General features: G+C 40.4%; 1 protein-coding gene across 9 annotated transcripts in view; it reads left to right on the plus strand.

Moving 5' to 3' along the window:
• The window catches only part of LOC117455641 (myocyte-specific enhancer factor 2D homolog), a 28,522-nt gene that overhangs the window by 1,443 nt on the left and 11,308 nt on the right, over positions 1–15,771 (plus strand). For 4 of the 9 annotated variants that reach the window (XM_034095212.1, XM_034095218.1, XM_034095219.1 and 1 more), the window contains exons 2-8: positions 5,617–5,979; positions 8,326–8,529; positions 9,059–9,196; positions 10,032–10,248; positions 10,956–11,012; positions 11,792–11,973; positions 13,038–13,067. In XM_034095212.1, coding sequence (XP_033951103.1) covers positions 5,926–5,979; positions 8,326–8,529; positions 9,059–9,196; positions 10,032–10,248; positions 10,956–11,012; positions 11,792–11,973; positions 13,038–13,067 — 882 coding nt within the window. In that variant the 5' untranslated portion in view covers positions 5,617–5,925. The remainder of the gene's footprint in view (positions 1–5,616; positions 5,980–8,325; positions 8,530–9,058; positions 9,197–10,031; positions 10,249–10,955; positions 11,013–11,791; positions 11,974–13,037; positions 13,068–15,771) is intronic. The other 5 variants (XM_034095215.1, XM_034095221.1, XM_034095217.1 and 2 more) reach the window with 3 other exon arrangements.

Consider the following 15,771-nt stretch of genomic DNA (forward strand, 5'->3'; position numbering starts at 1 on the left):
GCCAAAATGAACAGGATTAAATCAACCAAAGGTTTCTCAAAGTCCTCAGCAGCATCTGAATGTGCTGTATTAAACGGTAAATGCAAAGGCAACATCTTTTATTCCAAGTTTCAGTCCTCTGTGTGGGGCGAAATACTTCAGGTCTGCCTAAAAAGTTATTGATATTCTCAACTACTCAAGCATAATCCTGGGTGATTTACTTTCTATATCCTTTGTATTCTGTTAAGTGGAAGGGACAGTAAGACCTTGGGGCTTTCATTGGAGGAGTTGTATTGATTTGTCTGCTAGAGGTTGTTTTATAGCAAGACATGAGGAGTCAAGTAATACATGAAAATATGTTATTATTAAATAGTTGAACTAGGTACTATGCTTTGAGGTAGTGTTTTTTGATAGCAGTGAGCTTGTTACACAGAACTAAGTATACTGTACGTTAGTAAAACTCTTCTGACATTGAAGACAAATCGTTCCAAACAATTATCAGCAAATGTACTGATAGTCACATGTCTTGTTCGTGTAATTCTTAAAGGTGACATAAATACATTAATGTTTCATCACTACATCTTACTTTTTATTGTCAGGTGAAAGGTTGCTGCATACAGTAGTCACGAGACTATGCAAATGAAAATCAACGCTCTCCATCTTTGAGGAGTGGAGATTGAGCCATTAAGGCCGTCCTAAAGCCCAGTCTGAGGGATGTGGATGGCCAAACTCCACTGCAAGTCATGTTTGAGGCTCCAACCACTTATCTCAGGGCTTTGGCACATTTCATTTGGCCAGTGCATAATCCGCTAAAGGTCATAACCACTAATTACACTGCTCCAAAGCAGACAGATGCCTACCCTGAGCTTGATTGCGCCCTCCTTCATCAGAAGAAATGTCAAGGGTTGCATAACCATCACTTGGATGATTCCAATAACATGTGCGTGGCTCACTTTGGTAAAAGAGTGACCAAATGTATGCCCTCTTAATATAACGAGGCGAACCTTGTCCAAGCAAAAGTCATTCATTTTCTGCTATTATACACTTCTATCTAGTGTCTTTTAGATTGACTTTTAAGCTGTCTTTCTCGGCTTCAATGGCTCTCCGTATGTCACAGAGCGAGCTTGGCTGGCCGGATGCAGGACTCAGTTTTAGCCAAGCGGCGACCTTATTATCTTGGCGTCCAATCAGTCCTCCGGCCAGCTCCTAATTGAGCCATCATCGCCTTAAGGGGGACGAGGAGGGAAGAACGTGTCAATTACAGTAATGAGGGGGCAGCCATGCAGAGGGCAGGCAGGGAGATGGAGGCTAGACAGAAGCCTTGCAGTGTTGCCCCTTTCTGCTCATTCTTCGGCTAATCAAAGATAATATTCTAGCTTGACAGTGGTAAAGTTACTCAAATCAGCAGGGAAGACAAGTTTTAATCATTTTCCCTTCTCGCAGTGGGTTATGTCTACATGTCTTGTTGTGCGAATTGTTTAGAGTTGGTGCCTTAGTGCTGCACTAATGAATGATGACGTCCAGAGCCGGTGTGAATACAGATATTTATAATGTATGAAAATCTCCATGAAGGCGCAGCACAAACCACATCATACATGATTCAGTCTTTGGAGTATTGTATGAGGCTGTCCGGAAGTAATTGCTAGTCTGTGTATGTTGTTTGACAGCGGACATCATTAAGTAGGATTCAAACACTTTTAAGTTGTGTTTTTTGCTTAGGGCTGTTGTCACAGAACATGTTACTTATATAAACTTATAACATTTGAATAAAAACGTTATTTTTGACATGATCATGTTATCAATACATTGGCCTAGTATGTCCTTTTACAGCAGTGATTTCCTACTGAACATACTCGTATTCAGAAAATTGTGAAGTAGCTAATATGAGCTAATCGAAGCCATTATGCAATAATTAGTCAACGACTGAAAAATGCAATAACCTTTTGAAGTCATTTATCCAGCCTGTATGATGTGCTGCTTTTCTCACTGTTAAATTAATAAGTTTGGGTTTACATTACGTAATCCGTGGTAATTGTTTGTATAATGAATGTTCGTATGATGCTTATCTCAATGCCAGCTGCAACAAAATTGCCCCTTGTTATATTAACAACACAATACTTTTTAAAAACATCACATTGAGCTTTGAGGCATGATCACATCAGTCACATTTCTGTAACAATACTAGTTTTGACCATGAAATTAAAAAAGAAAATAAATATGACAGCATTGCCCAAAGTGACGTCCTTAAAGGTGGGGTAGAATTTGAAAATACACAGCCGGAAAAAATGTGCCACTTCCTTACAGAGCCCCTCCTCCAACACACACGAAAGCGCACATGACCAATGAGGGCACGAGATAAGTTTGTGCACAGATGGAAGGCTGACCGGCAGGTAGGCCATCCGGTTACTTTAGCCAGGCCGGCTCAGATGATTGGTCGTGCTTTTTACAGTACTACGGCTTCCACAGATGACATTTTCTTTTGGATCGGGATGTTAAGAGCATTCCATGAAATATAACAAAAAGTGTATCTCGAGCCGGTTTCTCAAACTTACCTACCCCACCTTTAAATATTTTGTTTAGTCTGACGAAAAGTCACAAAACCAAAAGTTATTCAGTTTGCTTTCATAAACAACAAAGAGAGCAAATCCTGCCATTTGAGACGCTGGAACCTTAAAATGCGTTAAAAAAAGTAGGCCAAATTCAATCATAAAAAAAGTTTCTGCTTATTTTTCTATTTATCAATTGATCCAATTCTGACACCTTAATTAGAATATCTGCCAATATAGCGTTCAATAGCAATGCTCTCTTTTTGTCAAATTGAAGTATAATTGACTTGCTGTGTAAAAATGTATTGTTTTTAATAATGACAGAGAAATTAACTGTATTTATTGTGGGTCATTCTTCTCACAGCTGATTTATTTGAAGAGTCTTCTGATGGTAACATCTTTTAAAAACGAGTTAGTAAGCAGGAAAGTGAAAATGGATTGCTAAGAATATGGCTGATACAGAAGGTTGAAGTTTCATATAATACTGTTGACGTAACACATGGCACTGATAGAATTACACTGAGATTTTCAGAGTTGAACATTATATGTTGGCTTTTATTACAATTTCTGATTAACTCTCGAGCTGGTGCTCTGAAGTGTTGAAATGTGGTCTGTGGAGGCCCCGTGTGCTCTCCACTGGAGTATTCCATCTGGCCTGACAACAATCCTACAGGAGAGCATGGTCATGGAGGGTTAAGACTGAAGGGAAGACTTAACACGCCTGAGCCTTTGTGTAGCAAGGAGAATGGATTTCAAGGAAGCTAATGTATTTAGTAACGTAAAGGCTTTTTTGTTTCCACTTTTCACTACAGCATGGAGACTAGAATCTTTAGCCTTACCGTCTTCATTTCAACTCCAGAGCTGGTGTAACACCAAACCAGTTCCTTCACCTTCATTGGGGAATTTATACAAACACATGCATAATAGCAAAACAAATGTGTAACAAAAATTACAATCAAAAGTATCAATCATCTTTGACTGCTATGGTTAACTTCAGCTATGTACAGTATGTCGTTCTGAATATATAGCTCTCTAGACTGTAAACAAATCACTTATATTATACATATTACATTTGTGTTGTACACTTTTGTTACAGTAGTATTTTTTTGTATTTTTGGTCTAGTATTTCTATTATTTTCTTGACTCTTGCATACCCCCTTTTTTAAATTTCCTTTTTTTAATGCAACAAAACACCAAGGCACTTTCTTTATAGATCAGTACACTAATGGTCAATAACCTGATTAAGATGAGATAAGATGGACTTTTATTAATCCCCGTGGGGAAATTGTTTCTCTGCATTTGACCCATCCTAGTATTAGGAGCAGTGTGCTGCCATTTTGAACGGCGCCCGGGGAGCAGTGTGGGGAACGGTGCCTTGCTCAGGGACACCTCGGTAGCACTTGGTCTTGCCGGGACTTGAACTGGTGACCTTCCAGTTGCCAAGCCAAGTCCCTATCGACTTCGCCCACCACCGATTCTGATAGAGGACAGACACAATGGGGGAAAGGTTCAGACGGTTAAGAAGAAAAAATGATGTCTTCGTCCTCTATCAATCCTCAATTAACCTATGGGAATGTGAACAATAGCGACAAAGGCACATTTTATATACCAGAGCCCAAAGAGTTATCTTCAAATCAGAATAGCTAGAAATGTCATGTTGGGCATTTCTGGTTGAAAAATGAAATAATTAATCAATCATTAAAAAAGCTGCCAATTACTTTTCTGTTAATCTTCTAATTAACTGCCGATTAATCGACCATTCCTATCATCTCCAGGGAGCGCTTGATTTAATGTAGCCGAGCGGCCACCTTCAATGCAAAGCATCAGCATCACACCTGAGCAAGTTTAATGAACTGATGAAGCTAGAACTGTGATATGATTAACTGTGCAGTGCTACCCTAAACTTAATTTAGGTTGTAGACATATTTTAGGGGAAGGATATGTGCAGCTACATTACTGTTTAGTTACTTTGGATTCGTTATGAAGATTAAGTGTCATTTCTAATTCTAGATGCAATCAAATGCATAGTCTGCAATATATATATATATATATATATATATATATATATATATATATATATTGCAATGATGTCATGTTGACACAACTAAGCAAAGGGAAACTGTTGTACACTGCTGTATAAAGATTTATAAATCTGGATCCACTCCACCATTAATGATGCATTGATGCCGCACAGCTGGTTACACCTATAACTAATCAATTATAATTCATCTTAAAGCTCTTATTGTCTATACTGAGTCCGTTTCTCTGATATTTCCTCATGGAAGAATGGGTTTTTCTTTGTTTGTGTAGTGTTGTTACGGAATGGCCCTACAGGGGCTAATGCACCCTGCGTGTAGAAAACATGCTGACCTTTTGCTTGTGCATCCTGATGACTCAAGTTTTTTACGATTCACTAATCTATTATCCATCTACTCAATGAATCATTAAGCCATTACAAAGATAGAACAATAATAAATGACAAGAGTTTATGATTCATTGATGAGTGGATGGAAACTCAAATGTGTAGTTGGAAATGAAATACAGTAGTCCACAGATGTTGGACTCAGGAGCTGTTAACTGTTGATGATGAATGAGTTCATAATACTGCCTTGGATAGGGTTTGTTTCTACATGCATATATCCACCTCTTCTTATTGTAATGTGTAGGAATCATCCTTCTCCTCAGCAGCTTTACCTGCTGAAATGTACTTTAGAGAGATATGCAACACAAACCTCTCCCGACAGTCACCTTGAAGACAGAGTAACAACATAGCAAAGCTTGAGATTAAATCATAAGCCCTTTTAATGTAAATAAACAAAAAACCTCTCACTATATCATGGTTGTTGCTTCTTAAGAATTAAGTGTTGGTTAGACAGAAGCCATGATGTGTGCCTGTGACTCCCCGCTATAATAAGACATCATTGCTGTCTTCTTTGTTATTATATTAAAAAAAAAATGTCTCGCATGAAATTATTTCTTTCTTTCTAAATGCACGACCCTTATGAACTGATGTCATTGAATTATTTCCGTCACATGTCTTGATTTTGATGTTCGTGTGATATTTGAGTAACCGTATCTCTGTCTCTTGCAGGAGAGCAGCGCCCCCTCACCGCAGCAGCTGCAGGGGAGTTTGTCACTTTTTCCTTGTTAACCAAACGATGAACTGAGGACCTCCACTTCTCAACATCACACATCTCTTCATCACACTCTTCACTCTCGAGGCGACAGCTGCTTCCCCACACCTGGCCAGGGAAATGTGTGTGCACGTGTCCTCGGATGCATGACTGTGTCTGAGTGCTTTTGGGCTGAAGTAAGCGGTAGAAGACTGCACTTCCTCTCACACCCTCTGAGAGGCGTTTCTCCACTTGACTGACATTTGTGTCCACGACTGCAAAGCATCATGGGTAGGAAAAAGATTCAGATCCAACGGATCACCGACGAAAGGAACAAGCAGGTGAGTCTTAACTAAGTTACGTTACTCTTTTCTGTGGCTAAGTTAAAAATCCAGCATTTTATTTGAAGTGTTTTTAAAACTAAAAGTGGTATTACCCAAGCAGAACTGATTTTAAATCGTTTTTCGGAATATTATTCAACACCATTTTTAAGCATTTATCATTCAAATATATTGGAAAAGATGATCTTTATACTTGTGAAAAGGCTCGGTGATTAAAAGAAACTTGAGTATCAACATATTAATATCACAGATGATGCATCGTGCAGTTACTGAAGTCACACTGTGATATTTGCCAGGCAGATTTGGGAACTCAGCAGTTGGAAATCATTCGCAATTTTTTTTAAATGAGTTTTCTGATTCTCAAGCTGCTCTATTGTTGATCTGGCTCGATGCTTGTGTCATTGTCCCATTCAAATATACACATTAGCTGCAGTGAAAGGTCTCAGCTGCTCTTCAGCAATGTTCCTTTTTCAGCTCCATTTGTTTTTTCCTTTCTCCTCACGAGTCTGCCTGCATGAGGCTGGCACCCCGCTTCACAGTAGGGACGGTGTTGGATGAGTTTGTGTTCTGCTTTCATCACACCACAGAATATTTTTGACTGATTTTTCTCAGTCCTCCACGTGTTCATTTTTTGTATTTTCAAAACCCAAGCACACTGTCATGCGTCATGTCTCTTTCTCTATTTCTGCCTTCCTGCCAAGCAGCCCAGATTTGTAAAATGCTGCACTTGGATCAACAATCACAGCAGCTCCGTCACCGTGGCTCTTGTTTTCCTCCCTAACAACGTCTTTCTTGTTTTCCCAGTTCGATGAGTAATCAAACAAAAATGTTAATTTGATATTTTCAGGGGATTTTTATTCCTGTTATCACTGTTTTTGTGAACTCTTCCCAGCTGTGGTCACAAACTCTGACAGATCCGGTAACTGTTTTTAGATTTTTAGAACAAAATCTACTCCTTGGACAAATAGTGTGCAGCATTGTATACATATGTCACTGAAATATAATCAAATCACTTTTTGATAATTTTTCAAATCAAACTTTTATAAAACATCTTAATCTGTGTGAAACAATTAATCAAACTCTTAATTCCCAAACTCTTGTCACCATGTCCTCTGTGCTTTTGACATGTACTCTGACTCTGAAAATAAACGTATTCCCATTCATCGTTATGTTTTATAAGTTTTTTTCAAATTGTGCTAGAATGTAGTTTTCTACCTGGACCAAGGTGTCCTGGGTGTTCTGTCACATTCCTTATGATCCTTATCATCGAAGTACATCAATCCTCTTGTTTTTATATCAAATAATTCAGCGCAACGTTATAGAATATGGGCAACAACTTAAATAAACGAATGTCGAAATGAACAGCCCTTCCTTTCAATGCATATTCATGTTTGTACTAGCAGTGAATTGAATCGTGACTGGTTATTGCTCGAAAACCAAAGTCTGATTGCTAGGGATGCTCCGATCGGCCGCCGATACTCACTCTCTGCCGATCGATCGGGGCTCTCTATAAATGCAGATCGGGAGAGCCGATCACATGACGTAAAATACAAGACACTTTTCTCTGTGCGCGGCAAAACAAGCTCGCCAAAGTGGCTTCACCGGTCTGGAAGTATTTAAGGTGTCCGAAAAAGACAATAAAATAGCGGTATGCAACGTGTGTGAAGCAAAGTCCTGCAGCTCCACCCGCTGTGACGGACCGGTGAGCGGAGCGAAACACACACTAAGAGTTAGACCGAACACACTTAGCTATTTGATCTACCTCTGGAACTAGCTAAACTAGTTATACATCTATTTATTCTTCACTGTCGGCTCCAAAATTGGCGATTGGCTCATCCCTAGTTATTGCACTGTTGTGCTGATAGTTATGAGTCATAAAAGGCAATAACAAAAACCAGAATGCTTCATTACTGAGGCTGAACACTGCCTCTGCTGGTGCAGTGATAGTTCTGAAAGCCCAAGAGAACCAACAATACCATTTATTGGATATGTTTTTCATTACTAGGCAGCTGGAACATTACTCCCATAGCATCAACATCTCTTCTCCTGAACTGTGAATTTCATTTTGATTTGCAAGTGTAAACCTCTTTTTGTGTGGATTACATCAAACCCAAGAATATTCATTATTTTTATCTCAACAGCAAGTGAAAGGGAAACATTGAGACCTTAGAAATAGTAGAAAATGTGAGCGTGAATGGATGAAGTGAGAAAGTGCTACACAGCAAAAGTCAGGTTGTTTATCTGAATGTCTGACCTTCAGTGAGTTTTCTTAGTTTTTATTAAAGCGTGTTTACTCAAACAACGCCCGTTTCCCCCTCCCCATCTTTCTCTGCTCTTTTCTCCCAGGTGACATTCACAAAGCGAAAGTTTGGCTTGATGAAGAAGGCCTACGAGCTGAGTGTGTTGTGTGACTGCGAGATCGCTCTGATCATCTTCAACCACGCGAACAAGCTGTTCCAGTATGCCAGCACTGACATGGACAAGGTCCTGCTCAAATACACCGAGTACAACGAGCCTCACGAGAGCCGGACCAATGCCGACATTATCGAGGTAAACGAATCAAAGCAGTGTTGGTTTACGAGTCGCAAACTTGCTTGATTTTTCGGTCATCTAAAAATGTGTAAAAACAGAGACATAGCCTTAAAGAGAAATAAGATACCAATCATCCTTTATAGAAGTTAACAAATTCCCCCTTTTTAAAAAGTAAGTCAAGTACAAGATCTGAACACTTATCTGACAACTACATTGTGCAATCAAAATGTACTACATAATGTCTATTGCCACTTTAATAAAACTCCTTCGTTCCTCCTTGTAGCTTTTACACTAGAACACACTTGTCCACATAATCTGGTTAAATTAAGACTAACATTTTTGTATGAGAAACACCAGGACCAAGATATTTGACAATGCAAATTTAGACGTAACCAATTAGCGGAGTTTCGGCTCCTCCTCATGTAGTGTTGCTAATGTCTCACTTACATATTTAATCAACATTTATATAAATATAGGCATCAGAATCGAACTTGTATTGGAGTGTCAAGCAGCGGATTTTATTCTACCCTAACTTTCTTTTTGATAGACTTTGAGGAAGAAAGGCTTCAACGGGTGTGACAGCCCAGAGCTGGACGGGGAAGACTCGATCGACCAGAGTCCCCTGAATGATGACAAGTACCGTAAAACCACAGAGGACCTGGATGTCCTCTTCAAGCGCTACGGGGTGAGTCATCTAGTATACTGTAAAGACTGTTCTGCTTCTCTCTGGACTGTGGAATAAAAACACTTCTTTGTTATTATTCTGTGTTTTGCTCAAGCGCCGACAGGAAACGGCTACTGGGGTGAAGTTCCTCTAACCGGTTGTTTCACACTTTTTATCACCAGGTCTTTTACAGAGAGCTAGAAACTTCAGATCAGCACAAGAGATAACCGATGTATGATCAGTCACTATCATATCTGGTTAATGTTAATAAAGCACATTTCAAGCAGTTGAGGAGACGGAATTATTTTAAAGGAATTCTAACTAATACTCTCTTGAAACTTCATTTCTTTTTGTTATTTGGACTAACAGTTTGTTGGTTCTTTTCCGGCCCTATGTGTACTGCTTCTGTCCTGAAAACCTTAACTAAATATTATACGCTGACGAAACTCACACATATCTCTCACTTATATCAAAGTACCCTGGTGGCCTTAAATTCATGCTGTGCTTCCTTTGAAGAACCTCCTTTGACTTAATGAGCATAATATGGCCCCTTTAAAGTGTTACTTGGCCCTTCAGGTGTATACATTGTGAATTTGTCAGGTAACTACATTTGATTTGATATGACATGCTTAACCATCTGCTTTGCTGTGTTAAAACAAAAAATGTATTCAAATGTGTCTCTTACCTGTAATAGAACCCAGTGGAAAGATCGCTTTTTAAGAATATGTAAGCTTATCAAAGATGTTGTGTATACTGTATGTGTGAAAGTATGATTTCTGAAAAGCGGCGATGAGGCATTGAGCAGTTTTCTGTGCGATGAAGAGTAAAAGTGAGTTTCTCCCTCCCGGCTTTGCAGCAGTCCACCGCTCCGTCCCAGACCTTCTCCATGCCAGTCACAGTGCAGGCGTCCAATCAGAGCACACTGCAGTTCAGTAACCCTGGCAACGTGCTGGTAACTACCTCCTATGTAACATCATCATCGCTCACGGATACCCACCTCCTGTCGCCACAGCAACCGTCTCTCCAGAGAAACACGGTGTCTCCTGGGTTGCCACAGCGACCAGCCAGTGCAGGTGAGTGTCCTCAGTAGATTTATAAACTCGGGCAGAAACAGAGGGTGAAGACGTTCACAGTATTTAGGAAAATACTGTGTTATGTTGCATCTGTTGTTACCAGGTCCCTTATTTGTTATCATTTCATGTACAGATCTGATCAGTTCGTCAGGAAGGGGATCACATTCCTCTGCACTGTTCGACTGTTTTTTACATTTGAAGTTTCTATTTCTGGTTTTTGAAAAGCTTATCATGTCTCCAATCAAATATTATGACGCCATCACCCAAAACAAATCAAACTATACATTTGTAGCTTCATTCATAAAGTAAAGTTTCCTAAATCCAAATTGTATTTGCTGCACAGCTTCTTCTTTTTTTAAATGATGTTTTAAATTAATTCATCGATTTCGTGATCGTGTTTTTGTCTTATCTGGGCAAGACAAATTCAAGAAGTTCACAATCTGTGAAATGCCGGGTTAATGTGTGATAAAGAATACTTTTTTGAAAGTAAGAAAGAACTAGAGAAAAATATATTTTAAGGATGAAAATTTGATTAAACTAAAAGAAAAATAAGTATCTAAAAAGTGTGTTGTAGGTGGGCTTGGCACAATCTCCAGTGTGTAGTGTTGTTAAATATCACATTATTATGGACTATATTTCAGAACATGTGAAACCTTCTGGTGTTGTTTTGGGTGTTTATTCACATCCTCTTTTTCCTTATTCGAAAGGTGCTCTTCTTGGAGGCGATCTGAATAATTCAAATGGAGGATGCCCAAGTCCAGTCCGTGAGTCCTTTACTACTGCTGCGTTTGTTCAGATCCTGAGTCAGTTTAGTCATTATTTGTGACCGTCAAGAGTTCCTCAGGTATCTGGTCTGTATTCAATGATGAATCCCAGCCTTCCTCTCCTCCTCTGCACCATCTGTGTGTGTGCCTTGGAGTGAACAGGGAGGCCACCTGTAACATCAAAATACATGCATGGGATTCCCAGCATCTATAGGACATCATAGTCCTTTCATTTTTTGTAATTCTTTCTTTAAAAGTTTGTGTGGTCAAATGTTCTAAAGGGCTCCCAAATCACATGTATTTTTTGAAGAAATGTTGACATTACAAATAAGACTTTCCCCCTTTGAATGATTTTAATGCAAAGCTGAGGGAAATGTTTAATTTGCATTTGCAGTAACTAAATGCATTTTTCCTGGTTAGTTACCATAGATACCCATCAAAAATATATAAATATTGCAATACTTTAAACAGTGGGTCATAGGCTAGTCCATTTTGATACTGCATGTGGCGGTAGTGGCTGAACAGAAATGTACTATAATAAAAAGTACAACATTGTTACTTAAATTCAATTTGACTCTGGATGAGGTGATGTTTGCCTTTTTATAAACGGATGTATTCAATCTGTGAAATGTGTATACGTGAGAGCGTCACAGAACAACAGTCGGGAGAGAAAGCTGTGGAGGAATATTTAGAGTCGGAGTGGCGTACCCCGCTGCTCGCATTCACCTGTTGGATTTTCCTATTGATTCCTGTCCATTCGCACCTCTTTCCACCCGCAGCTAATGGATACACCAGTGCCAGGGCCTCCCCAGGCCTCCTGACCATTTCCAACGGCAACAGTCTGGGGAAAGTAGTTCCGGCCAAGTCGCCACCCCCACCTCCGAGCCCCCAGATGGCCAACAGCCGCAAGCCAGACCTCCGAGTCATCACCTCGCAGGGCGGGAAGAGCCTCATGCAGATGGTGAGCTCAACCAGCCTGAACTGGTCCTTTATACAATAAGAAGACGTCTCTTTATACCTTTCTGTTCACACATGTAGTTACCTGGGATCATAAATAGTGAGGGTCTTTCAAATCAAAACAACCCTGACGCTTGAAACCCTAGCAATTATTTGTATTAACTTCAGAGAAGCACATCTTCACTGGCCAATAAATGAAATGGAAACTCTACAAAAACATTGGGAATTTATATATTTATATTATAATATAACAATTTATATTATTTCAAAAGAAGATAAACTAGAGGCTGTTCGCCATTCCTTCTTAGCAGAGATTTGCGTCCACGACTCTGCGTTCAATATTGACTCTGGCCAAGTCTCAGATGAATCAGCCAACTCCCACTGACACACTGATAAGATTCCTCAGAGCCTTATCAGCTAAACATGCACCCACGTCTGCTGACATCTTCAACTCACACGGTCCATTTAGAAAGGAGCTCTTGATTGTATCACGCAATCTTCCTAAGCAGTTTGACCACTACCATTTTGCGTGTGTACTTTAAACCTCCAATATCTGTATACTTACAATGGATCACATGACTTTTCGTGTGTGGATTGGGTCAAACCAACGGATAAATATCACCTGCAGTTGCTCTCAGAACTTTGTCTTGGTTTAAGGGCCTGCAGCTTCTCTATTCTGTCTCAGCTCTGCCCTTCTTCAGCCAAAAGGCTCGGATGAACACACTCTACCAGCGCAGCACGTAACCTCAAACCATTTGATTACTTATTTCTGATCCTGGCAACAGGAGAAAACGGTCTAAGAAGATCTTGTGATACGACCAAAAGCTGCAGAAGTGACTAAATGGATCTTTTGTCAACTATTTAATGTTCTCCTAATGATGGAGGCGAGGTGATAGGGCACCTTCTGTGATCTCAGGTCCTACACAATAACTTACAATTAGCATACTTTGAATGACTTAAAAGGTCAAAGTAATCTGCTAGTAAAAATGGTATGTGTATTTCTTTTCAAATTGCTCTCTTTACCCTTAGTTATGCAAATGAATCAAACTGTCTCTGTTACCCTTGCAGACAGAGGAGGAGCTGGAGTTGGTAAACGAGGTGATTCGCGTCAGTCACTCGCATGAGTCGATGGCTATCGGCTGTTTGCACATTATGAGCATGGTTACGATGTAGACTCTCTCATTGTTTTGGTCTTGCTCCACTGACATTTGTTTTGGGATAGTCTTCAACTTGTCATTCCCACCCGACTGCATGAGGTTCATGGTTGTGTGGTTAAGATCATGATCTTTGCAGTGATTATCTAGAAACATGAGTTATCCTTGCTCTCATCTGTTTGAGCCCGGCCCATTTACTTCATGGTACGATATCACTTCCAAGCATGGGTGTCTGTTCACTTGGCATTGTGGCACGAAGCGCCACGGAGCATGTTCCCCGGCACCGACGCTCATTTTCACCTTCCATTGAAATTAGAGTCAATCAGGAAAAACCCACCGGCGTTCCATTATCAGCATGTCACATAGGAGTCGTGTCTTTTATATGGAAAGCTTAAAGTGTTTCATACTTTAGGATTCTGTGGCTCCTAATATATATAGTTGCATTTGTTTTCAATCAAATGATAAGTGTTGTTAGGAGCAGTCAATAAGTAGATCAACTTAAAGTTAATCGCCAACTATTTTGATAATTACAATTCTATTAAAAACGTCTCGATTGGAGAGATGTCCTGCCTTCTGTTTCATCTCATAATAAACGGAATCATTTTGGGTTTGTTTTAAAGCAAGACATTTGAATGGCTCGCCTCAGCTTTGATTAACTGTGATCAACGCTTTGAAGACCAAACAAATGATCAAGAAGAAACCGCAGATTATTGAAACAATGATATACGTGTTAGTTGCAGCCTGAGTTAAAAAGTGTGAACATTTAAAAGTTGAACAGCAGAGACCTTATTGAGAAATGTTGTTAAAACATATTAATTGAGGAAGTGTGTTATCCTTTCAAATCATCTTGATTCAAGATACATGTACTCTGAGGGACGATGGCTTCTGCTTTCTGCTGCTCGTGCTGATTGTCAGGTGACCCCCCCCACCCCCCTCCCTTTTTTACTATTCCACTCCAAGTTGACAGGCAAGAATCTCATTTCCAGAGGATAGTGATTCATTTTCATCACTTGCACCCTGCCTCCCCTCCTCACCTCTTCACACAGGGAGTTAATTGAATCTGGCCCATCTCTCTGGTGTATCCCTCTCCCTCTCACTGTAAATGTATCCAAAGGTCTCAGTGGTCTGAAGAATCATTTCAGAGCAGAATGATGGCCTCTTTTGCTTTTCTGTATGCACATCTTTATTTTTTCCTTTCATGTGTGGTATAATTGATTTGACCCAGACTCCAGAGTGTCATGGTTACTTCAGAGATGTGTGTCTGTCAGTGCAGTTACATGATGATAGGACCTCATGTGAGCAGTTTCACACATGCAGCAGCATATCTTACGACGGACTATTAGGGCCACTCTTAGAAGAAACAAAACGGAGAGATTTCGAGAATAAAGTCGTAATAATACGAGAATAAAGTCATAGTTACGAGAATAAAGTCATAATTACGAGATTAAAGTCGTAGTTTCATAAGTGACTTGAGAAGGAGACATCAGCGTCCTGCAATATAATGAGGAATGTGGAGCATCTTGTGAAGCAGTACTTTAGTTTAGGTTTCTCAAATAACGAAATACTTAATCTGATGCTGATGTGCCAAAAGATTATCATAAGTATTAGAACTTTTAAAATGTTGTGCAAGAAACTGTCTATTTCGAAGAAAGAACCAAACGGACTTGGAGGAGATTGTCTCCTTTCTGTCGAAGGAAATGGCTGGTTCTGGCCGACTACAAGGCTATCGTTGGTTACATCTACGAGCTGTTCAAAGGGGATTTGTTGTTTCACAAGAAACGATGAGACTTGTAATCAAGGCTTTGGATTCAGAAGGAGTCGAACGATAGCCTTGTAGTGGAATCGGAATGAGCTCCCCATTGAAATCAGGACAGCAGAAAGCTTACACATCTTCCGGCGCAGACTGAAAACTAATCTCTTTCGACTCCACTTCGAGCGAAACAATTACTAACAAATAATTGCTAACAAAGCACTTGTATACTAATAAAGGATTGGCTTATCTAAAGCAGTTGAGTAGCACTTGAAATGTTTTAGCTCTATGAAGCCTGATGTACTTATATGATTCTGTTTTCTTCAAGTTTGTATCTTGTTGGTCGAATGCACTTATTGTAAGTCCATCCATCCATCTTCTCCCGCTTATCCGTGGTCGGGTCGCGGGGGTAGCAGTTCCAGCAGAGAGCCCCAAACTTTCTTTTCCCTGGCGACATCAACCAGCTCTGACTGGGGGATCCCAAGGCGCTCCCAGGCCAGCGAAGAGATATAATCCCTCCACCTGGTCCTAGGTCTACCCCTTGGTCTCTTCCCAGCTGGACGTGCCTGGAACGCCTCCCTAGGGAGGCGCCCAGGTGGCATCCTAACTAGGTGCCCGAACCACCTCAACTGGCTCCTTTCGACGTGAAGGAGGAGCGGCTCAACTCTGAGTCCCTCCCTGATGACCGAACTTCTCACCTTATCCCTAAGGGAGACACCAGCCACCCAGCGGAGAAAACCCATCTCGGCCACTTGTATCCGCGATCTCGTTCTTTCGGTCATGACCCATCCTTCATGACCATAGGTGAGGGTAGGAACGAAAATGGCCCGGTAGACAGAGAGGTTTGCCTTCTGGCTCAGCTCCCTTTTCGTCACAACGGTGCGGTAAAGCGACTGCA

The sequence above is a fragment of the Pseudochaenichthys georgianus genome, chromosome 11, assembly GCF_902827115.2.
Source record: "Pseudochaenichthys georgianus chromosome 11, fPseGeo1.2, whole genome shotgun sequence".
NCBI lineage: Eukaryota > Metazoa > Chordata > Actinopteri > Perciformes > Channichthyidae > Pseudochaenichthys > Pseudochaenichthys georgianus.